This window comes from Dipodomys spectabilis, unplaced genomic scaffold (genome assembly GCF_019054845.1).
Source record: "Dipodomys spectabilis isolate Male_0828 unplaced genomic scaffold, ASM1905484v1 ptg000175l, whole genome shotgun sequence".
NCBI lineage: Eukaryota > Metazoa > Chordata > Mammalia > Rodentia > Heteromyidae > Dipodomys > Dipodomys spectabilis.
The window spans coordinates 14,343,831-14,369,121 of NW_024870852.1; the positions used below are offsets into that span (position 1 = coordinate 14,343,831).

Here is a 25,291-nt window from a genome sequence, read left to right on the forward strand (position 1 = left end):
ACATTTCTATGGCTGATTCTCTTTCAAACTCCTTCTTAGAGAAAACCACCACTTTTGTGGAATTCAGGACCTTTCTTTTTACTTGGAACCACTGTGCAGAAAGACAAGGATACTGCTAGGGGGCCTTTTGTTTTGAGAAGCATCTGAAGGAAGGCTGTGGCACTTGCTCCTACATCATGTCCCTACAGTGTCATTTATGCAGTCTTACCTTCCAGAGGTTAATTACAGTGGCCCTGAGCGCTCCTTCCTGCCTGGTCCCTGGGTTGATTTTAATTACTCTCCTCTGCCTCTGAATGACGAAGACAAGAGAGGAACAGCTAGCCTGGCAGCTGCGTGTAAAAGCTACCCAGAAGCAGCAATTCACACAAAAGCCCCCTTTGTGTTTTCTGTGTTGCCAGGCCCACCAACAAAGGCTGAATCTTGCAGATTTTATTGTCTGGGAAAAAAAAAAAAGCCGTTCTTCCTCAGTCTGGGGAGCCATTGAGTAGCTGCTGTACAGGGTTTTCTGTTTAGGTTTTTATGATTATATTATTTTAAGATTCTGATTCTTACAGCCTTATTCTGGTGGGGCTGATGTGAACCACAAGCATTGTATGTTCTGGACTCTGATATATTATTTACTTGTCTGCAGCCAGTCAGAAGCCATCAGTAAATATCAGAGAGCATAGCTGGCAAGTAGTCTTCCATTTATTTTTCCTACCCTTGTGCCACATTCAGGAAGAAGTTTGATAAGTATTCTCATATATCGAGGCTTGGGTTGTCTTTGTAGTTTTAATTTGGGGCCAATATCAGAGGTCTGGAATTGCTGGAACAGAGGCTAGAGGGCATGTGGCAGGATTTATTGTAGTGTGCAGGTTGTGGTTATTGCCTTGGTCTTCTTCCCAGTTGGAAGTCCCAAACAATAGAGTAGCACATTTGTGGGGAAAGAGTGCTGGCCTCACATTCTTGTGGACATTTGGGGTTTAAAAGGTGAATATTTGTGCTGTGGAACAAGTCCATTTCAGAGTTTGGAAGATGGACTTCTGGAAAGTAGTAAACATGATGCTGTATTGCATTGGTGACAGTTTTCTGGCTCACCCTTCCCAAAGACAACTGGGACTCCTTGAGAGCAGTGATTAGGCTGCAGTTCCTTACTACATCCACAGTTGCCCAGAGCTCAACCGTTCCAGCCTTTGCTCAGCTTGTTGGCCCCTTAGCTGCCTTCTTTCCCTAGGCTATCTAGAACTTTTCTTCTGTTCCCTTCAAACCTACCTTAAAGCTCAGCTCTTCTCGTTGAGGCTTTTCCAAATTCATCACCACAGCAGAATTTGTGCTATCCTAGTACCTTGTACATCCCGAAACTTGTCATGTTGGATTATAGACGTTTGTGGATAAGCTGTCTTTCCTAGGAGGCAGCTCTGTCACTTACCCACTGTGTGTCCTGGGGAAAGTTGCCTAACCTCTCCATACTCTGCCTCCCATCTGCAACATGGCGATAACGGGAGTGCTTATCTCACCGCACCAATGTAAGGAATCAGTGAGATACTTAATAAGTCTTTATTAAGTACTGAGAAACACCCAATAAATGCTGGCCATTATCATTGTAAAGGCATCACACCTGGCAGATATTCAACACTTAGTAAATGTCAAGTTAAGATGATAAGTGTCATCTGCCACACAGTGAGAGGTTGGTGAATGTTTGCTGAACGGAAATGCTTTTTCAGTTCAAAAAAATGCTTCAAAAACACTTTGAATAAATATTCAGAAAATTATTTAGATGACGTGGGCCTAATGAAGACATGCAAAGATTGATGTTTAGTTGTTTTGAAAAAAGAAACAAGTGCTGTTACCAAGGCAGAATGTTGAGAATGCTGTGAGAAAAGCAGCTTCTGTGATCATGAAGGGAGGGTGTGGTCAGTTACCATGGGAATCATCAGGGAGGACTGTGTAGCTGTAAGTGTTGGCCATGGTCTCTGAAGGGAGGCTTAGATGCAAGGGTGTATGGAGGTGTCACACCAGCACATGTAGAAGGGCAGCTGGGCTGTGAGGCTGGCTCGGAGCCACCATGTGCTATAAAGTATTTTGTAGAAGTGGCTTTGATGTGGACAGCTGAGGGACTAACCTCTATCCCATCCTTGCCCTCAATTAACTCCTTTAAAATGCTAAACTTGGAGCTCTGCCTTGGTTTAGCTCAGTCTTGGTTGGCATTATATTTGTGCTGCTCGGGTGAGGCTTAGCTGTGTTGTGCTAAACATACTTGCTAGGTAAATTTGTGGATCCTGTCCCTTCCCATATCTAGTAATGTTCTCATCTTGACCTATTTTTGTTCCTCAGCAGAATCTAAACTTGTTCATTTGTTCACCCAGTGCTTACTGAGTGTTTGGTATGCTCCTCATCTAGGAACTAGAGCACTATAGCTTTGAGCAAGACTGACAAGAGTCTCTGTTTCAGGAGAGCGAGAAATGGGAGCTAAATAAAGAGGAAAACTGCTGATAGTGATTTTGTGTTACACAGAGAATTAAAATTGAGTGATGTGATGTCAGGTGCCCAGAGGTCAGGTTAAATTGAATTTTCAGGAAAGACCTGAGCTCTGGGTTCAGAAGCAGCCGGCTGTTCAAAATGACCAAGAGCATTGTGGGAAAAGAGCAAAGACAGAAAAGAATGAGCTTGGCACAGTTAAGGAACAGAGAAGGGGCCATCCTGGGCTGGGCACCACAGACCTCAGTGGGATTGCCAGCATGCCCAGGTTGTAGGCCAGGGATTGGGTAACAGTCTCACTATAAAGATTTGGAAAAGATCCCTTTGGTGGCAGAGTGAAAAGTGGTTTGGAAGATAAGAGTGGAATCTAAAATGTCACTAGCTAGGATACAATAGGCCAGAGTTTTGTATTATGACCACATTACTATGTATCTATCCTTAAAACCTGTTTGATCAAGATTGCATGGGAACTAGGCATGATTGTATACGCTAGGAAGGCTGAGTTAAGAGGATTGTGAGTTTAAGACTAGTCTGGGCTACAGAGCAAGAGCTATAATTAGCTCTAACCACAGCCTAGAGCTATATTAGCAACACAGTGCCTTAAAAAGAAACCATGGGCATGGGGTTTTATTTTTATATTGTTTTTTAAATAAGAAATTTCTAAAACGCTTAGGCATTAAAAAAAAAAAAAACACCTTCTGGTCTAACTCTTGAGAACATATGCCAGATAGAAAAATAATCCTCCTTCAAACTCTCATCTGTCTCTTTATTTCTTCCTCTTCTCTTATATCCACCCTCTTTGGTCAAGTGGAAAAAAAGATGTCTGATCATGTCCTTGAACTTTGTCTCAGTTAGACCTGCTGGAATATTTTCTGGAGACTTGCTAACAAGCAGAAACAGTGACTTATCAGAAAACATCCTAATTTCCAAGACCAGAGTGACTCTGGCTGATGCTTTAATCCCTGAGCGGGATTTGTTTTTAGTTTCAGACTTCGTCACAGGTCCAGAAAATTGAAGGTAGACCCAAGGGGTTAGAGGAAGTAGGACAGAATGCTAATTTGTACTTCTTACTAGGTGATATCCAGAGCTATGCATAATATAAATACCTTCCAAGGGCTTTCTGAGCTAAATGTATTTTGACTGCTTTTGGCTCTCCTACAATCAGATAAAATTGCGTTTAACCCAGCTAAACATAAAGTTTCACACTTTGCAAGCTTAAAAAGGCTCCCTGTTAGAAGTTAGATTTCTGTAACAAGAAAAAAGATTTTCCTTTAGCCATATACCCATTATCCATAACCATTCAGCCCCAGGATTTAAGCACGTTGCTCACTGCCACTGTCTCCGACAGTTCCCAGACAGCAGAAATGGGAAACATAACTAAAAGTCAAGAAAAAGGGCGGGAAATGCAGATAAAGTAGCAATAAGCCATGGAAATGCATGAAGCAATGTGCAGAACGATAGGCACAGCAGAGTGTCAGTGTCTGCTGTGTTAGGATTTGGGGAGATTAGGTGTTTTCAGGGAAAACAAGCTGTGACATGGTTCCTGCTCATCCCCCAGATGTTTTTTTGTTTTCTCTCACATACCCAAATTATCCAATTAATTAAGGAAACATTGCAGTGGATTTCTTTGGCGAAGCTTTTGTTGGCTGTAAGATTGGAGCAACTTTGTGTGTCTCAGCGTAAGAGGGGACAAACAGCTCTTCTATTTATGGTACCCTCAGTTCTGTGAAGTTCCCTTCCATCTAATAGGGCCTTGTTGACCCACCCCCACCCCCTGGGGTACAAAGGAGAGCTCCAAAAGTGTCATTCACTTGTGATTCAGGTGTCATGAATTGGTCTATAATTTCAGCTTTCTCCTTGTCCATATGTTGCCCTTGAGTCTCACCAAGAAAGAGGACTAATTTCAAGGCCTTTTGCCATTAAAACGTCCCCCCTTGTCATTGCTGCTGCTCACAGGTCCAGATGTGTTGGCTCTGTAGAGTGCCTGCCTTCTATACAAGTATCAGCTGACTTTCTCTCCTTTCTTCCCTTTGCTTTCTCTCCTTTCCAAAGAGATTGGGGCACAGTGCAGAAAAGTAGGTTTTCAGAATTGGTCATATTTGGTACCAGCTTTGTGACTTTGACCAGGTCAGTTAACCTCTCTCAGCCTTTGTTTTCTTTCCTGCAAAAGCTGTGAGGATTAAGTGAGGGTAAGCAGCCTATGTGAGCCAGTTATAGTGCACCAAGTAGGTGATCCATTGAATTATTTAGATTTCTTTAGGGTCCTTGGTTTCTGCTGTGTATGGCACTGTGCTGGACTTTAAAGGCCAAGGCAACAGAGGTGAGGTGCCTACGTTCAAGGAACTTGGCTTCTTTTTAGCCAATGGGGCTCTGAGTAGTACATCGTCAGGTGTGTGTGAGGGAGGGACACTAGACAAGATTCTGACTCTATTGGACTTCTTCAGCTGCTATGGCATGCCACTTTCCCTCATAATCTTCGAATACATGTAATCTCACCCCCACTTCCTAAATGACAGAAGTGAAATTGGGAAGGGGTACATCACAAGTACAAAGAAAATGAGGGATGTCCTTAGTTATCCTCCCTGGCTTGTCTTGAGGTTGCTGGGGGCAGTCCCCTGAATTGTCATGCTATGCTCAGGAGTCATTGCAGAGTAGGCATAGGTAAAGCATCATTTCACCTGGGAAGGGGAAGCCCGGCTTAGACCTACCACCACTGCCCAGCATATTAGCTGTCTGATGTAGTTACTGCTGGTTTCCTGTGGATCTTAACACTTGTGAATCAAATTAGAGAAATGACAGCTTTGACGAGGGAACTAGAAAAGTAATAGTTTTAAGCAAGGGGAAGGGTGACATTGTCCAAAAGGAAATATATTCTTGGCTTATGTGACTGTAACCCCTCTGTACATCACCTTTATAATAACAATAAAAATAAAAAAGAAGTAATAGTTTTTGAAAAGTTTGGCTTGGAATGTTAGAATGTTTACAGTTTGACATCAATTTTGAGGTCAGCATGAAGTGGGGCTGGTAACCCTACTTCCCACTGAGCCTCTCAACTACTATGGTCTAGAAATGTGTATTGGTGTGCATGAACTGTTGGCCTGACTTATGCTGGTGTTTTGTAAGGTGTGGAGGTGCTTTGGAGAAGGAGAAAGAGCCGGGCTTGGTTTCAGCAAGGTCTGTTGCTCACTAACTTTATAACCTTGAATTTTCCTTTTTTTCCCTCAGCCTCATTGTGCTCCTCTTAAGTTAGAAATAGGAATGCTGGCATTTCCTTGCTCCAGGGCCCTTTAGCATCCAATGTGCAAGGCACATTATAAATCATAGCTGTATGTTTACGTAGTTTGTTGAGGGTGTGAATAGGAACATTGGAGGACCGATTGTGACCTGTATCTCTTTCTCCCTTTGCTTCTCTGTTCCTGCAGGTAGATGGGCAGGTGGTGGCACTGCTGGTGCAGAATCTGGAACGCCTGGATGAGTCTGTGCGGGAGGAGGCAGATGGAGTCCACAATACCTTGGGTGAGTGACAGGTGCTTGTACTGAGCTTAGTACTCCTGGGCTGAATGTGGTGTTTCTTCCTTTCTCTTCTTGCCTAAGCCAGTCAACAGCTGGAGTGTTTTCTTTCCTTCTGCTCTGAAACTGCCTTTTCAGAAATGAAGACCTGTGTGTACATTTCATATAACTGCAGCTTTGGCTTGGCTTGTAGGTAATAAAAGCAGAAATCCACAAAGTAGGTAACCTTTCAAGACAAAATGCGCTGCCTGCTAGATTTTATCAGGCCTCCCTCCAAAGTTAGGATGAAATCCATTCAGGATTTCATCCCCTGTCCTTTGGAAAGTACATATTTAAAAAGTTTAAATCATTTTCTGTTAGCTTCTCTTACCAGTTTTCTTCAGAGAAATTGCAAACTTTTGTGCAACTATAAACCTTTCAGGAAAGGGCTTTTTTTTTTTTTTTTTGTGCAAAAGAGTCAGTGTTCCTTTCCCTTCTTATATATAGGTCTATGTAAACTCAAGTTGGAATTACTGCAACTATGTATTTGCAATTATATATCCCTACTAACTTGGCTGCCCTTGTGTCTATGCTTGTTAACTGGATTCCTCTGCAGTGTTTCCCCTCTTCTTTCTTCCCTTAATCTCCCCAGTGTTCCCCTTTGCACAGTTGCTGAAGCATTAGCCTTTTTAAAATTGTACTTTGGGGTAGTCTTCTTTATCACTAGCCACTGTCTTATAAAACCAGAGGAGACATATCTATAAGCAGAGCTCAAGAAATGAATGAGGCCCAGTGGAAGCAGAAATTTTGATGAGATTAGATTTCCTTTCTGCTCCTTTGTGCTTACTAGATTTCTTTTGTCATTCTAGCCTCTCCTCAGTGAGGATTATCACCAAGAAGGGAGAGGGGGGGATGGGCACCTAGGGAGCAAGGAAGGAGAAAGCGCAGCACTCTATGATTGGGAGTTGGCTATAGTCAACAGCCAGAATTTGGCATTGCCATCTGTTAACCTAATGCTGTATTTTGTGGATTACACAGTTTTATCAAGGGAGGAAGGAGGAAGAAACATAGAAGATGAATAATTTTGAAATACATCTTGAAAGAAGATGAATACAATTGAAATAGCTTGTTTACAACTATGAAAATAGAACGCTGAAACTTGTTGAAATTGACTTGGGAAGGAGGGAAGAAGAGAATGATAGAAGGGATGAGATTGATCAGAATATATTGTAAACGTGTGGAAATATCACAGTGAAATACCTCTCTGTATAACTAACGTCAGCCAATTTTTTTTTTAAGTTTATCAAAAGTCTTAGCTGACTTAATAAAAAGGCCTGCTCTGGTAGAAAAAGCACCAGCCTGGAAGTCTGCAGAGATCTGTCTGTGCCAGCTTGGGCACCTTCCATAGCTCAGAGTCGTCCCTGTCTCCGTTATTGAGTGCCGAGTGTTTTGTCAGTCTGTGCTAGTCACTAGGTAGATTTTGATGATTAGTCATTGCTAATTTATAGGAATTAGAATGATGAGAAGGTCCAGTAGAGAAAGGAAAGATAATAAATACCAGGTGACAAATGGTAGAGTAAGAGTCAGTGAAAAGCACTGTGGGAATCACAAGGAAGGGTCTCCAAATTGTCCCATGGGAACTGGTGCCAACTGGGGTGAAATTAGCACAGTAGCTCATGCCTATAATTCCATCTTTTTGGGAGCTAGAGATAAAGAAGATCATGATTCAAGGCCAACATGAGCAAAAAAATTACCCAGGTCCCATCTTAGCCAACAAACCAGGTTTAGTACCTATGGTCTTAGCTAAATAAGAGTCAGAGGTAGGAAGATCACAGTCAGGAGCCAGCTCTTGGCAAACCAAAACCAATCCAAAACAAAGAAACTAAGAAACCTTATCCAAAAAATAAAATTCAAAAGGACTGTTCAAGTGTTAGAATGCTAGTGTGAAGCTGTGATATCAAACCCCCAGTAGCATTAAAAGAAGGAGGAGGAGGAAGAAGAAGAAGAAGAGAGGGAAGAGGAGAAAGGAAGAAGAGGAGGAGGAGGAAGAGGAAGAGGAGGAAGAAGGGGAAACCAGCAAGAGAAGGAGCAAAGTAGCCCAAGAAAGTTAGACCTGTACTGCAGCAGTGGTCATGGAGTGGTGGGAAAAGTAGGTTTGTCCAAAATTTAGAAGATTTTGTAAACCATAGTAAGAAGATTGGTTTTCTTTCTACCAGTCAACAGGAAGCCACCAAAAGTTTAAGCAGAAGAATAAGACAAAGGTGCCAGAGATTCAAGTGAATGATTACTTTCCTTTGGAAGTATGAAAATAGTCCTTTGTCCCTCAAAGTATTCCCAGTGTGTTCTGGGCATTGTGCTTAGGGAACATATAACTGTGTTTGCTTTGTGAGTTATATATACTCTTAAGGTGGGAACAAAAGGGGCCCAGAAGGAATGAGAAGCATTTATGTATTAAAGACTATAAATGATTTAATTGTCTCATTTTTGGTATTGTAGTCATATAAGCTTTTTTTTTTTTGCCTCCTAATTTTAACTTTTCTGTTAAACAGTTCATTGGCTTTCACAGGAGATAGCAGGGCTCCCTAGTACCTGGTAGCTACCTCTGCTGGTGTGGCATTTGCCCCATGTGCGCAGTTGTTTTGTTCATATAGAAGAACATGCCTGCTTCTCTGGCAGTGTCCTTTGTCCACACAATTCCAAAGAACAGAAAATGGATGAATCAGAAAGAAAAGCTGAATTCCCCATGCCCTAGTTTTCCCTGCCGTTTCTGCCTAGGCTGCAATCTCTTTGGTTACTGGGCTCTGAGACTGTGGACTAAGTGGAGCCCTCCTAGGCTGTATTCTGCTCTAGTGTTGATCTCTAGTAGCATAGAAAACCTCTTGCTGAATCCCTTTTGTGAATTCTTTTATTTTCAGTTATGACTTTTACTTGTAACATAACTTGAAGTAAACCCACAGCAACCCCCTGGTTATTCTATAAATGACAGCACAGCATCTGGCTGGGAGGAATACAGGGAGAGGGGAAATGCCTGTCATGGGAAGCAAGCTGATTGCAGATGGAAGCAAAGTTGCCCTCCCCTGTGACTAGTGTCTGTCTCCCTTTAGCTATTGTAGAGAACATGGCTGAGTTCCGGCCCGAGGTGTGTACGGAGGCTGCCCAGCAGGGGCTTCTGCAGTGGCTATTGAAGAGGCTGAAGGTGAGTGTGGCTTTGTGGCACTTTTGCTCAAATATCTTTTCTCTGGGCATGGTTGTTCCCAGTTGATAGAAATTGTGGACCTCTAGATATAGGATGTAGTAGGAAGTTTTCTAGTACCTCTTACCCTTTTCTATAGCCTCCTTTCCTTCTTAAAGAATCCCTTCTGGTTCCACTTTCCAGCTGCTGTTGACAATATTTAATGTACTTTCAGACATTTTCTGTGTATAGAAGAGTGTGATGTGGTATGTATGTTTCACAAACAAAATCATATAATGTTTTCTTATGCACATTGCTTTTTCACGGAAAATGGGTGCCTGATATTTTACAGATAATAAAAATGAATTTAACCCTTTCCATTTCTATGGTTTTGCCTGCTATAAATGGTGCAGTCATCATATACACACTATAAGTGATATGTCTGTATCCTGATATACTCTTGCACATTTTTCTTAGCTTGTCAGTCCAAAAAGTCCTAGAACTCATGACAGGCACTGGTGGCTCATGCCTGTAATCATAGCTAGTCAGGAGGCTGAGATCTGAGGATCATGATTTGAACCCAGCCTAAGGTAGTATATGCCCTATAATTCCTGGCCTCTGACAACCTATCCCTCATTCCTACTTACTTGATATTGGTTCCCATTAATTCTCTCTCTCTCTCTCTCTCTCTCTCTCTTCCTCTCCCCCCACCCCCATATCAGTCATGGGGCTTGAACTCTGGGCCTGGGTGCTGTCCCTGAGCTCTTCAGCTCAAGGTGAGCGCTCTACCACTTGAGCCACAGTGCCATTTCAGGTTTTCTGGTGGTTAATTGGAGATAAGAGTCTCACGGACTTTCCTCCCCAGACTGGCTTTGAACCGTGATCCTCAGATTTCAGCCTCCTGAATAACTAAGATTACAGGCGTGAGCCACCAGCACCCAGCTCCCATTAGTTCTCTAACATAGCTCATACAACTACTCAAGGTTACTGAGCCTAGCCCAACATTTACCATTAGGGGGTATGGGCACATTTTCCTGGTAGAGCTCAATGCACTGAACCCATGCAAGCCTACTTTTCCCCTTCTTAAGTCCCTTTCCTTTCAGTCTAGCACATAGTACATCATTAACTCATGCTGCTATCTTTGCAATTTGCTCTTGACCTCCTCTCCAGAGTCTGGATAACTGCAGGAGTTTCCTTGTGTGGCTCCCTTCACTTATCCCCGACTTAGTTTCTTCTTTTCTCAATATTTAAAATACTTTTATTCTCCAAAGCCTGGAGACACATTGGGACTGAGGTGAGGGATAGAGGAGAGGAAATCAGACACCAAGTTAAGAGGATTGGGTAATAGGGTAATAGGAAAGTAGATAATAGGAATTTCATTTGTTGGTGGAGGTGCCATGTGTTAAGGCCCTTACCTTAAAATATATAAAATAATCCAGTAGTATTCAGCTCTGTGAAGTCAAGACAAAGTTTCCTCACTTACTTGGGACTTACTACTGATTTAAGAATCCTCCATCAAACCTCTGTCCTTTGAAAGGTATTGGAATCTGCAGTTTTCGTCGTCTTCTTTGAACTGGTTACATAGAAAGAGAAATTGAAACCTCTGGGTGTTTAGCTTGGATTCCATTACCCTTATGACAGTAATAAAGAGGTCCATTTGGTATTTTAGCACACTATTGACTCATGCCTTACAGGCACAGTGTTTATGTAATCCTCTGGGCATAAACAGCTATGTTGCTGTCTCTAAAACAGTTTTTCAAGGGTTCAGGGTATTTAAACATTAAAATGCTATTTGGTTATTTTACTAGTAAGCAAGTTCTCTTAGAAAAACCATGTGCTGCCCAGAACATTAAGGGAAGTACTTCCTTAAGGAAATCCTACTTAAGGCTGAGGCCAATATGAAAGCGTGTCTGTAAAACTGATGCTTTGCTCTTGTTCTTTGGTCTGAGGAGGCACTTTTAACCTTCACCTCTTGACTGTCATGTAGACTCTAATTCTGACTTCCTTATGAGCTATGACACTGTCCCTTGTCTGGCCTGGACCCTTGTCCAGTCTGTTTTCTCATTTAAAATAATGAGTATCCTTACCTAGGTACCAGTGGCTCAGGCCTGTAATCCTAGCTACTCAGGAGGCTGAACTCGGAAGATTATAGTCCAAACCAAGCTAGGACAGAGTCGCTGAGCCTCTTAGCTCCAAATAACAACCTCCCACCCTGCCCACCCTCCCCACAAAAATCTAGAAGTGAAGCTGAGACTAAAAGTGGTAGAATGCTAGCCTTGAGCAGAAAAGGTCAAGTACAGTGCCCTGAGGCCTCAAGACCGGCAGAGAGAGAGAGAGAGAGAGAGAGAGAGTGTGTGTGTGTGTGTGTGTGTGTGTGTGTGTGTGTACACATACATACATGCATGCTACATGCATACATATATACAACGTCTTCCCCACCTTACCAGTTTTGAGAGGTTATTATGAAGACCACATGTCTTGCTTTTTAAACTGTGAAGATCTCTATCATGGGTTTCCGCTGGAAGATTATACTAATATCATTATGGAGCTTTGAAAACCTCAGATTCTCAGACTACACTCCAGACCTACTGTCCCAGTCTTTGCTGTGGGTATATGTTAGAAAAGTTTCCCATGTAATTCTATTGTTCAGCCTCAGTTCCATCTACTGGTCTCTAGAAATGTGGATCCTCTTCTTACTCTTTCTTATCTTGTGGACTGATGTGAAATGCCGCTTACAGTTGCCATCCCCATTTAAGAAACTACCTTCAGTGATGCTACAGCTGCTATTTCATTGCCCACTTTTTCTGCCTACTTGTAGAGTCCTGGCCTGGCTCAGTCCAATCTTTTCACTTTCCAGTTGTAAAACATTGACCTTGCTCACCTATTTTTTACCTATCCTCTGCAGAGATCTGTTCTGTCTTGACCTCTAGCTTTATTCATGCTCTTCCTACCTTTACTAGGTGTGTATGTGAGTGTGTGTGTGCACGCACACGCACAGTATGTGTGTTTTGTGTTTCTAAATTGGATACAGCTTTTCAAGAGAAAGCTTAATGGCTTGGTGATATGTCTTAAGCATTAAAACACTTGCTTGAGGCACTGGGCTCAATCCTCAGAACTGAGAAATAAGCAAAGAAGGAGATAAGACACCCCAGATCCTTATGTAAGGGATGTAGCTTTAGTCATTTTTAGGACAGAAAAGAAATTTATAAGTTCTGTTGCATTTATCTGCAACTAAAAGTAGCCAGGCACCAGTGGCTATTGCCTCTAATCCTAGCCAAGCAGGAGGCTGAGGTCTAAGGATCTCGATTCAAAGCCAGCCCAGGAAGGAAAGTCTGTGAGACTCTTATCTCTAGTTAAACACCTGCCCCTTCCAAAAAAAAAAAGCTGAAGCTGGAAGTGGAGCTGTGGAGCAAGTGATGGAGAGCACTAGCCTTGAGCAAAAAAAGCTAAGGGCAGCCCCCTGCCCCTAAGTTTAAGCCCTGGGACCAGCACACATGCCTGCACACACGTGCGCAAGCACATGTGCACAAGCATGCACGCACACACACACACAAACACATACATAATTACACACTAAAAGAACTAAAGATAGTACCTGCCTTGTCTAAGCCCATGCAACAGATAGAGGTGAGTTAAAACCTGTGCCTCCAGCAGTTCTTGTGTATTCTTTCCATAGCATTTCTTTGCCCCAGCCTATCTTGCCCTCTCTCTTTTCTAAAAACCAGCCCATCCTTTTATTTTTTCTTCCCCTAATGTTTTTTTCATGCAAGTTAACAGTCTGGTTTCCAATGCTTACTAAAATTGCATGGCACCCTTTGGAGCACCTTTTCTTGATCTGTAAAATGGAAATAATTCCATCACCTAGACTTTCATATTACATGTGCTAATTTTTCTTTCTCCAAATATCCTTAAATTCCATAAAAACAAAGACTGGGTCTCTGCTGTATTTGCATCTCATTGCAGTTACTTGCAAAATGTTCTCAGTGGCATCTCAGTGTTAACTGGCAACTTGTTAAAAAAAAAAAAAATGCAGATCATTGAATCCCCTGAAGGTTCCCCGATTGTCAAATCCGAAGCTGGGGTCCAGCGTCCTATATGGTATTTTAATAATCCTTTCTGGTGAACATGAAGAATATAAGTAAAATCTTGAGGACCAAGGTGCCAGCATTTTTATGCCTAAGTTTCTGGATAAGAACTTGCTGTTTGATTATCTCACATTTCTTCAGTAATTCTTAAGCAGTTCTTGATGACAGACAGTTTAGACTTGGATTTCTCCATGTATACTGATAGCGTAGCAGTGCATAGAGATTTCCAGGGATTTTACATCTACCAAATGAAACCTTACTAATTTGTTCTAATGAGGATAAAACCCATTTCAGATGATTGCATTAAACGGATTAACAGGTAAGCAGATAACTTAGTGGGAGAGACACTCCACTGCATAACAGGTCATATTTTTAAATGGGGAATAGGAACTTATTCGGATACTATATACTTTTGAAAATGACATCCAAACCAAATGTTTTACTTCTCTTTTCTGAAGAAACAAAATTAAGATTTGCAGTTAATGCTTTCCAGTAGCATATGAGTTAATGAGTAACAATTGGCTATTACACAACATATACAACTGGCTGATGCAAAAGTCTTAGCCCCTAGTGACTAGAGGTTGTGATTTTGCAGGACCCAATCTGCTCTGACAGTTGTACAGGGTTGTACAACTGTCTGAACCTGCCTCGTGTGTTTCAGGGGCCAGAGGTGAGCTGCAGATATAACCTGCAGCTTCTGGCTGCGGGTGGTAGCATAATTGTTTTGTACTTTCCAAAAAGGCAGCAGCTTCACAAAAGGTGAAGTTTAATTTTATTCAAGGCTGTACATGCTGAGTACAAACCTATGCTTGACTCTGTAATTACTCTGACAGCTGAAAGATTTAGGATCACCAGGCTCCTGGATACAAAAGAGCCCTACAAGTTCCAAGTTCCACCAGTTTACTTTGCGAGTAAACCAACAGACCTGCTGGATGAATTTTTCTTTTTTCTGGTTTTGACTGTCCTTTTGTTATTGGGAAGTTTGGTGTTTTGTAATCTCTGTTTGAGATTTAAAAGAAATAAAATATCTTTGGTAAGTTTTGTCTTTTGTCTAAGCATAGAAAATTATTCTCTTCCCCAAACCTAGTTTCTTTTGTATCTTTTCCACCAGATTAAACTGTTATTGTCACCGTCATTATTATGGCTGTGTTCCCCATCTGATAATTTCATAAATTAACTGCCCATTCCTTGCAAAATGTTTCTCTAGATCCTTGCATACATATTTCTAATCCTCATAAGCATCCCTGACAATAGCATACAGCTGTCCCTCATTTACGGATGAAGAAGAATTCTAGGATAGGGAAATAAATGCCTTGCCAAAATCCAGAGCCAGTGAGAGTTGGGCTAAGTTTCTCCAAAGTGGCCTCTTTCCAATGTGCTTCCAGCTGGCACTATACTCTGATTCTAAGGCAGTCCCTCCACTTTTTAAATCAAAATGCTTATACTTAAAGAGAAAGTGAAAAAAATGAATCATCACAATTTTGTCATAATTAGAAATTCCTTGAAATATGAGACAGCAAGAACTAGGGATTTGGGGGCGGGGCAAGGAGACAGTAATCCTTAGTAAAGGGGACTCAGCTGTTAGGGGCCAGTATTATGTTTATTTAATGGAGTTACTTCCTAAGGAAAATGTGACAGCATAGGAGACATTGGCTTAGAGAGGTACATTCATTTAACCAAGATCATATCACTGATGAACAATTAGAGCTGAGATCTAACTCAGATATTTCTGAATCCAGCTATCCTAGAAACCCGTAGCATGTACTGTGTGATTTTCCTATTTATTTCTCACACCTCTCCAAGGAAGTCTAAAATCTTTATTTCTATTTTACAAAGGGTCATAGGGTCTTGTAGCTGGCTCATGGTTCTCGCAGAATCTCAGTAGTATTTGTTATTTTGGCAGAACTTACATTCAGCTTGAGGCCTTCTTGCTAGGCAAGCACTTTACCATTTGAGCCTTACCTCGAGTCAACGTTTCAATAATTTTGTTTTTATAGCACTCCATGCCAAGAAGTACCTAAAAGTCCTGTTAAGTAGTTATGTCCAAATAATTTAATGTGTACACTTAGTAGCTATTGAAAGAAAATGAGGTTTTATTTCATTCTTAAATATCAGAGTTTTTTGTTTTTTACTAATGGTGCATCCACCTTTTGGGTACTGTACAACTTTCCAACCTTGGCATCTGATTGAACACTGTCACCCTCTACTAATACTCATTCAGTTCCTCAACCACAGAAACCATCAAAAGTTCTCTTCACAAAGCTAGATGTCTGCAAAAGAAACCAACCTGAGCTAGTAGTACAGTGCTCTAGAGATGTCCACTATGCTTTCAGCCTGCAATGAATTCAAGATGGCACCCTCGTTGCCTTGTTGTATGTTGGGTACAAACTTTGTGGCACATAGGTAATATTGTGCTGAGGATTCTTTCAGTGTCCTTTTATTTCTTGTATTCTATTGTGACTACTTCATAAAATTAACTTGAATTCCATGTAGTATTTTCAAATGCTGTAATAGTGGACAGGGTTCAGATTTAATTCATCATTGTTTGCTGCTATGCTTAATTGTGTGTCTTGAATATAACAAGTGCCCACTAATATTTATGGAAAGGGATAGAAAAACTCTCATCTAACTTGGAGTTTATAAAATCCAGTGAAGGACAAGAGGCATTGGGAGTACAGAAAGACTCTTGCTGTAGTGGCCAGGTGTCTGTAGGCTCTTTTAGTTATTATCTTGTTTCAAAGAAGAGCCCTAGTTCCTTATAAAGTTGCAGAAGACTTGATATGACTAAAATAATTTAAAATATAATAGCAGTGCTAGGGACTTAAATAATTTGTGTAGCTTTATTTAACAAATAGAGATCTCTACCCGTTGCTTTCTACCTTTGTGTTTTGATTTTTGCAGAACCATCTTTGTTAAGGGGAAATACACCATAGATTACATTTAAGCTCCAGGTGTAACATGGATTTCTTGAAAGAAGGTCTCCAGCTTGACTCAGGAGCCATGCCATGCAGTCAGCATGTCTAAGACCTTGCATGTATATGTCTTTTTAGCCTCAGATGAGTCAGACCTGGCCAACCTCCTGAAATTCTCAGGGCTACATTTTGACTTGATGAGGAAGGACGTGCACAGAAAACTGAAAGGGTGCTGGATGTTGCTTGATTAGGCAGTGCTTTTCCTTCTTTAGCACAAAATCAATATCGAAAAGGAACTGTGAGTGGCATGAGGGTGATGGAAGTGTTCGCTCCAAGATAAACATTTTCCCTGTCCTTTGCAGGTACAAAAATTATTTGTCATTTCAAAAACCCAGATACATAGCAAAGGCTGCTGCTGATTAACAGGTATCTGGGAACTGTAAATAAAAACACATCCATGAGACTTGCGCTCTCCCCCCCCCCCCCCCCCCCCCCCCGCGCCCCACCTTTGTCCAAGGGGCATCGTTAATGGTGAGATACTTAAGTCTCACTGCTACTGAAGCAACAGTGTGGATGACCATGAAAGATAGACTATGTAGTAGATGCATCCCCACTGAATCTCCACATAGCAGAACACACAGCAGGGAAGGAATTGTGGGTAGTAATTTAGGTGTTAAAATATTAACACATTTTTGCATATTTAATGTGGTTTCCTTTTTAAATAGTAGGCAGATTATAGCATATAAGCAGAAAGGTTTATGATTTCAAATTAAATTTTAAGCATTAAAAATCCAAATAGAGCCACTTTGTTATATATTCAGCTAATCTAAGCAAGAAATTGCTTTCATTTCAACTTTTCTGATCATGCATCAGCTAATTTACAGCCTAGTTTTATGGCAATAACTTGTGAATGAAGCTTCAGGAGTCTTAATCTTAAGTTCAAAACTTTGTATTGTTTATCCTAGATTCATATAGTCTCTGAACTCAAAATGAGGTATCTGAGACAGCTTCATGGGAGAGGAAACAGTAGGAATGGGAGAGCCATTGTATCTGCCTGCCTTTTCCTAAATAGTACTTAGATCTGGTCTCCTGAGAGGCAGACTTTTTTTTTTTTGCCTTTAACCTGTCTTTTCCCTAGCTTCTTCTCTTCTCTAACTTGTGAGAAATTTGTCCTAACAAGACCCCTAATAGTTTTCTCTTTTCTCTTATTTCCCCACAGGCAAAGATGCCTTTCGATGCCAACAAACTGTATTGCAGTGAAGTGCTGGCCATATTGCTCCAGGACAATGATGGTGAGGCTCCCTCTCAGTATTGATATTCTGTTAGGATAGGAGCTCGGCTTGTTTCAGATCATGACAGCAAGCTCTCTTGCCTTTGGCATCCCCTTGCTTCCCCTCTCACTCTCTGTGCAGCTTTTGTACTCTGTCAGGCTGTATTGATTTTGTTTGCTGATGTATCCGTGTTAGACGGCTGTAAAATCTGACAGTTAGCTTCATTTTTTTCCTTCCTCTTTTTTTTTCCCCCTCTTTTAGAAAACAGGGAATTGCTTGGAGAGCTGGATGGAATCGATGTGCTTCTTCAGCAGTTATCCGTGAGTAATTCTTATGCTTTCTGTCTGCCATGAAGATGCATGGCCTGCTTTAAATGAGAGGTGGGGCTGGAAATTGTGGCAAGGATACCTACACCACATGATGGGAGCCAAAGGGAGCATGGGGCAGGTTGGTGATTACCTCCCTTGGGTATTTTGTCTCCTTTTTTTAGTCGTTGGTCCTGACCAGATATCACTGTGACCTTTTCATGGTCTTTCCTTGTCTCCTGATAGGACCTTCCCAGTCCTAACGACATGTGCTCTACTTACTTGTGTTTCCTTGGCCAAGTTACTCTCATTTAGCCCGCTCCCAGCATTATTCACCTCCTTTCCTTTCAGTCTGCCACTGAAATGGAGTGTGTTTATGTAGGATCAGATAAGCTCAGGAAGAACAAGTCCCAGCACCATGGGCTGGAGGTCACAAAGGACAATGGAGAAGGTCAGGGCACAGGATGCAGCAGTGAGAAAATGGAAGCTGCCATTTGCTCTCTGAAAGAATTGTAAATCCTGTTGAAATGTTATTGTGTTGGCATTGTGAAAAATATGGTTAAGGTTTTAACAAACCTCATCTGTGTTATTCCACAAACAGGAGTAAAAATAAATCATTTGGGTAAAATCTTAAAATGTGTTGAGTGTCTGACACGTCAGTGTACATACAGCTTCCATTTTATTGCCAGCAGCCTGAGTGGCTTGGCCTCCACCCCAAAAACAGAGCTTTGAAATGTGTAGCTGTTTCCAGTTCTGGGAAAGTATGTAGTCCTTTTCTTGCAAGATTATTGATAGGCTCCTGGTAGCCTGTATGGCTATGCATACACTGTGGAAAGGCTTTCCTGCTGCCTGCCATTCATCTGTGGCAAAGACAGAACTTCTATGTTATGCCTTTCCCATAACTTGAGCCCCTTACTCCAGTGTGAGATTATGGTTATCTCTAGATAGGGGAAAGTTGATAAGGTTGGGTTGTGCCAGTGTAAGGTTTTGGGGGTAACTGGCAGAATTATTTCCTGACATAAATAGTGGTTTCAGGGGTGCTGGCTGTAATTGTTTAATTGTATATCTTTTAATGGAGTTTTCTATTTCAACTATATTTTATAGTAAAAAAACTTTGGGGGAGGTGTTTTGAGGACTTTTTTGTTTGTTTTTAAGAAAATACGCCTCCTTGGAACTGTCAATCATTTGGACCACTTGGTGGTCTCAGCTGAGTATTTATGTTTTTGCAAGAACTACTATCTATTCATTGAATATGAGTGGATCAGAGTGGGAACTGATAAGAGTTATGTTTGGTAAGCTTCTGATTTCTCACTCGTGGGGTTATCATGACAGACAAGCCTTGGAAATTGTTGACTAGTAGCTGATGAAAGGGCATTCTCTTACAGAACTGTGTGTTCCGCTGTCTTTTCTTGGCAGGTGTTTAAAAGACACAATCCCAGCACAGCTGAGGAGCAGGAGATGATGGAGAATCTGTTTGATTCCCTCTGTTCCTGTCTGATGCTCAGTTCCAACCGCGAGCGCTTCCTGAAGGGTGAGGGCCTTCAGCTGATGAACCTCATGCTCAGGTATGTCTTTGAGCCCTGGGTTCATCCATCACTTTTGCCTGGATTTAAGAACATATATCAGAAGTCTTTTATCCTCTCGAATGTCACAATTGTACAGAATAGTATTCATTTGTAGATGTATTATATAAATATTTGTGGATTTTTTATTTTTATTTATTTCCTTTGCTCATCATGGGTCTTGAACTCTGGGTCTGGGTGCTGTCCCTGAACCTTTTTGTTCAAGGCTAGCACTCTACTGCTTTGAACCACAGTGCCACTTCTGGTTTTCAGGTGGTTAATTGGAGATAAGAGTCTCATGGACTTTCCTGCCTGGGCTGGCTTTGAACCATGATCCTCAGATCTCAGCCTTCTGAGTAGCTAGGATTACAGGGGTGAGCCATCAGCGCCTGGCTTTTGTAGATATTTTTATCATTAGTATTGTTGAATAAAAGTCTATTTTAATCTGCTTGTTCCCATCTCTACACTTTTTTTCAGTAGATCCTCCATAGACCTATCTATGCCATGTTTGTCTATATTTTTGTATTGTCAGCAAAATATTCATATTTTGCATTTATACATAGCAGACTGAATTGTTATATGCTGTGTGCCTAAGCCTGAGGAATATAAAAACATGTAAGATAGTCCTAGAAATTTGGTTTATAGTACTTATATATCTTTTTATACATTCTACCTTTAAAGTTGATATTCTGCTTAGCTTCTTAGTTATCACACAGAATCCTTTTAAAGCTAGAAACAAAAGAGGAAGATAGTTTGCATTAATAACTTTTTTTTTTTTTTTTTTTAAGAAATCTGGCTAGGAAGAGTAGAAAAGTAGGGTGACAATAACCAGAGTGTGGTAAAGAGTTGAGGGACCAATTTTTTTTTCACTTGAAAGACTGGAATAATATTTGTAATACACTGGTTGTAATACTGCAATCATTATGATTATTCTTTATAAAATTGAGCCAGAGCCTGCCATTTCAAAATTTTATTCATATACAGTATGAAATTCTGTTGAAATAAGGATACTTATTTAATTTTTTCATAAATTTAACATATATTAAGTATGATTTAAATTATAGATGTACAAAATTACTGTTGAGTTATTGAAAAGATACTAACTATGTTAAGTGTTAGGCTCATACAACAGTACAAAGACGGAATCCTTACATGCTCAAAAAACTGCTCAAACACAAGCCAGTCTTTAAGTATTTTCATCTAGTTTTTTTTTTTTTAACAACATTTGAGGCCCACCACACATAATTATCTATTATTATGTTTCTTTTTGGACTTACCATGCTATTTTCCAAATTGTGACATATTCTCTGTAAGAGTTCAGTAACTACGTAAGGTATTTTGAGGGACACAGCTTAGTTAGTATTCTATTGTTGATACTAAGGCTCTTCCTAATGGTTTGCTATCATAACAAACTTGATAATGACCATTTGTGTACCTGAAATAAGTTTAGGATTATTGAGGTATTTATTTCTGAAAATTTTTTTCTTTACAAGGCTTGCAGAAGGTTGGAAGGACTTTTTCTTTCTAGTCCCTAGCAGATCTTGGATTGATTAAAAAAATCTTCCTTTAAGAAATTGTTTTAACCTGCAGAGATGGATTTGGAAAATTACTTAGAGACCTTTACTGTTTAGCTGATTCTAGCTACTTTCCTTTCTTATTTGTTTATCTTCTTTGGCCTTCTAATTGCCTGTCCTTTTGTTGAAATGACCCATCTTCTCAAGCAAACAGCATGTAGGAAGGCACATTTGGCTTTTTGGATCTTCTCACCTTAAACTACACTCTGCAGGGACTTTCCCCTAAGCTTCTTAAAGGTCTAAACTGCCAATGTGTTTGGATGGATGAGTACAGCTATGAAGTGATGAATTCCTGTAGCATATGGCTTGGTAATGTGCACCAGTGGGGAGCTGAATAAATAACCAGAAATATGGATTATTCAAACAGGAATGCTGAGTTTCTGGGAGGCTAATTAAAGAAGAGCTCCAAAAAGACTAGACACTGTATCTTTCTAGGATCACTTCACTTTTCATTTGTGAATGCTGATGTTGCTGCTGGATTTCTTTCTTTTGCGTTAATTATCTATATTAGCAGATTCAGCATTTCCTTTTGTCTCTTTCTGTGCTCTTTGTTCTGAATTGTTTTTCTTCTTCAGACTCCCAAATGGAAAATTTAAGTGGGGACGAATTTTCTCTTGACTTTATGTACCCTTTCTGATTTAGTAAGAACTGCTAATTTGCTGTCCATCCAGAGGGTGTCCATTCAAGATTGGGAAGCTGTAACCTGAGAGGTCAGGAAGATGTCTGTGGTTCCAATTGGCCCTAACTACAGATTTTTACTATAGAGGTTTATGTTGATAAGGGGAGGGCTTTGGAGCTGAGGTTAAATGCATGTTTTCACTTATAAACTCTGGATATTTGGTGAGTTATTTTAACCTTTCTGACTCTCCAACCCCTAGCCTTTTCATCTGAAAAATGAGAACAATAATGCTGAATTTGTGGTGATTTCTCCCTTTTTTTGCACTATATAAAGTAGAACAGTTCTGCAGCTACCAAAACATTGATAAGACATTAATTTGAAACATTAAATATTGTTGACGTTATATTTTAACTGTTAGCCTTATACAGAGTGGACAAGGCAGGAGTCTGCCTTTAAGAAGGTCAAAGGATGAGGGGGAGTAGGGGGAGTTGGGAGGGCAGGGATGGTAAGGGGAAACCAAGGAGGCAACAATACTTGATAAGAAATGTACTCATTACCTTGTTCACATAATTGTACAGTATTTTCACAATAAAAAAACTTATTTAAAAAAAAAGCTTAGAGGTTAATAAAAGAGGCAAATATTAAATAATTATAATTTAATGAGATAACTACTAAGAGGAACAGTTTTGCATTTATGTGCCCAGTGGATGTTCTTTAATTTTTTTACTTTTGATGAAGAAATGTCATAATTTATACACAGTCTCTCACGCTTTCACATTCATCAGCCTACATACATACCAGTTTGATGTTTTTTATCAACTTTGTTGGGACATCATTTATGTACAGTAAAATGCACCTGTTTAAAGTTTGCAATTTAATTTTCAGCAATTATGTTTCCATTTACAGTGAAGAACTGCAACAGCAGTGTCCATGTTAAAAGAAGTAAAATTAATTTTAATAATGTTTTAGTCTGCCCAGTATATCAGAAATAATCATTTCCTCACGTATCCCATAAAGTTCTATATTCTTTTTTTTGCTAAATCTTTGAAATTTAATGTGCATTTTACATTTGTATCCAAACTCACTTGACTGAAAAGTCTAGTTATTTCACATCCTGACCAATAAATTGGTCTTGTCAGGCTTTAGTTTTAGCCATTTGAGTATATTGTGATTTTAATTTGTATTTATCTGAAGAGTAATGACTGAAGATCTTTTCTTATGAATAATGACCTATCATATTTTTTTTGCTAAAATCTGTTTAACTCTTGTGCATTTTTTTAGTTTGAGTTTTAAATGTTCTTTATTCTAAATGCAAATATTTATCAGACTCCTTACCTGACTTACATAACTGTAACCCCTGTGTACATCACATTTATAATAACAATTTAAAAAAATTTAAGTTAGAAAACTCCCCACATCCAACAATGGGAAACTGCTTAAATAAATGATAAAGCAGCCAAAAAAAAATAGTCAGATACATGCTTTGGAAATATTTTCTTCCTCTAGCCTGTGGTTTGCCTTTTATTTCTTAACTATATCTTTTAAAGAGCAAAAGCTTTACTTTGAAGTCCAATTAATACAATTATCATTTTTTTCTCTTATTGTTTCTTCTGAGTGCTGGATTACAGGTGTATGTCACCATGCCCATCAATTTCTTCTTATATAAATAGTTTCTAGAATAATTTATAAACTGTGCATGCCTAAAAAAAGTCTCAAAAGTATCTGTTTTGTTTTCTTTCAGAAATGATCATTTATAAGTCTACAATCATTTTAGCTTAATTTTGTATATGATATGAGGCATGAAATGAAACATTTTAGTTTTAACTTACTTAGTTTTGCATATGTCAGACGTCAGTTTGGCACCACTTATTCCAAATCCAATGTATGTTCCATTAAATTATCTCTATACCTTTGTATAAAATTAATTTATATATATATATAGGTCTATTTCTGTACCTTGTGATTCCCTTGATTGATGTGTTTATCATTTTGCTAGTAACACATTATATTGACTATTATAGCATAATAGAGCTAAAGAAGCTAAATCTTGAAATCAGACAGTATTAGTCCTTATGACTTTGTTCATCTTTTTCAAAATTGTTGCTAACTACTATAACTCTCTAGTTCCAGTATCTTTCCTTATAAAATTAAAATCAGCCTGTTAGTCAAAATTCTTGCTGGGGTTTTGATTGTGACTGTATTCAATCTGTATGTCATTTTAGAATGTAATTCTGTTTTCCAATCCATGAACATGGTATATCACTTCACTCATTTAGATCTTTGATTGCTTTCATTAATGTTCTAATTTTCAAGATACTTGATGTTTTATGTGTTTCTAGACATTTTGATTTCATAAAGCCTGCAAGTTTTGTACTATGATTCTTTTTACTTTCTGCCCTTTAAGTCTCTCATAATTTCTCATGTTTTGTATTTTGTATACATTCATCTTTTCACTTCAGACTTATTAGACATGATTGGAATTGTTTCTAAGGTTTTTTGTGGTTTGTGTTGTTGTGCAGCTATTCTTTGTCTAGAGAGAGTATCTTTTTTTTCTTTTCTTTTTTGGTGCCAGTCCTGGGATTCCAGCTAAAGGTCTGAGCCCTGTCCCCGAGCTTTTTTGCTCAAAGCTAGCACTGTACTCTATATACTCTCCTTGAGCTGGCTTTTTGATGGCTAATTGGAGATTAGAATCTCATGGACTTGCTTGTTTGGCCTGGTTTTGAACAATGATCCTCAGATCTCAGCCTTCTGAGTAGCTAGGATTACAGGTATTATGCCACTGGCACCCAGCCAGAGGGTTCACTTTTATAAAGAAACTCTCCATCTGTCAGTCAAGTATAGATGGCAGATAAAAATTTGTATATAATTTACGGTCTGTATTATTACTTGATTTAGCATTTTATATGTTTTTATTCTTTTTGCCTTTCAAGAAGTTAAAAATATCTTTTTTTTTTTTTTTTGTCGGTCGTGGGGCTTGAACTCTGGGCCTGGGCGCTGTCCCTCAGCTCTTCAGCTCAAGGCGAGCGCTCTACCACTTGAGCTACAGCGCCACTTCCGGTTTTCTGTGGTTTATTGGAGATAGGAGTCTCACAGTCTCTCCTGCCCGGGCTGGCTTTGAACCGTGATCCTCAGATCTCAGCCTCCTGAGTAGCTAGGATTACAGGCGTGAGCCACCAGCGCCCGGCAAAAATAACTTCTTAATATTGCTTAACTTTCTCTTATATTTCTAAGCACTTAAGTTATGTTTTCTTATTGTACTAATAGAAAATGCAGTCCAAAAATTACTTTTCTTGTTTTATGTTTTCTTTATAGCTTTGAACATGGATAGTTTTAATAAATAGTCCAAGGACCCTTGAATATGATTTGTGTTTCAAGGGTATCAAGTGCTATGATTATTTCCTAAATCAACTTTATAAATATGTTCAATCTTCTGTATCATTTATTTGTTTGTTTCTTTCTTTAGGCTTTCATTATAGTTGTGGGTTTTCCCCTATTTCTTCTTGAGTTTTATACTTATTATATTCTAGTTAGCTAGTTCAGCAAATACTAAGTATGTATACGTTAATCTTAATTTGTGTTATTTGTCATTGGTAGCCTCTTTGTTGCATATGATGATCCTGTTTGAGGTTCTTTTATAATTCTGTATTTATCTATTTTTGTCTCTTCACATCATTTTATCTTTAGTATCATTTTCAGGTAACTTGCTACCAACATGTAAGTTTTTACTCTTTTTCGTGGGGCATGAACTCTGGGCCTGGGTGCTGTCCCTCAACTCTTCAGCTCAAGGCTAGCACTCTACCACTTGAGCCACAGCGCCACTTTCCGGCTTTTTTGTTTTTTGCTTA

General features: G+C 39.6%; 1 protein-coding gene across 2 annotated transcripts in view; it reads left to right on the forward strand.

Moving 5' to 3' along the window:
• Positions 1–25,291, forward strand: part of Ctnnbl1 (catenin beta like 1) — a 155,191-nt gene that overhangs the window by 61,141 nt on the left and 68,759 nt on the right. For both annotated transcript variants that reach the window (XM_042694653.1, XM_042694652.1), the window contains exons 6-10: positions 5,880–5,973; positions 9,051–9,142; positions 17,335–17,407; positions 17,648–17,706; positions 19,108–19,256. In XM_042694653.1, the coding sequence (XP_042550587.1) occupies positions 5,880–5,973; positions 9,051–9,142; positions 17,335–17,407; positions 17,648–17,706; positions 19,108–19,256 (467 nt within the window). The remainder of the gene's footprint in view (positions 1–5,879; positions 5,974–9,050; positions 9,143–17,334; positions 17,408–17,647; positions 17,707–19,107; positions 19,257–25,291) is intronic.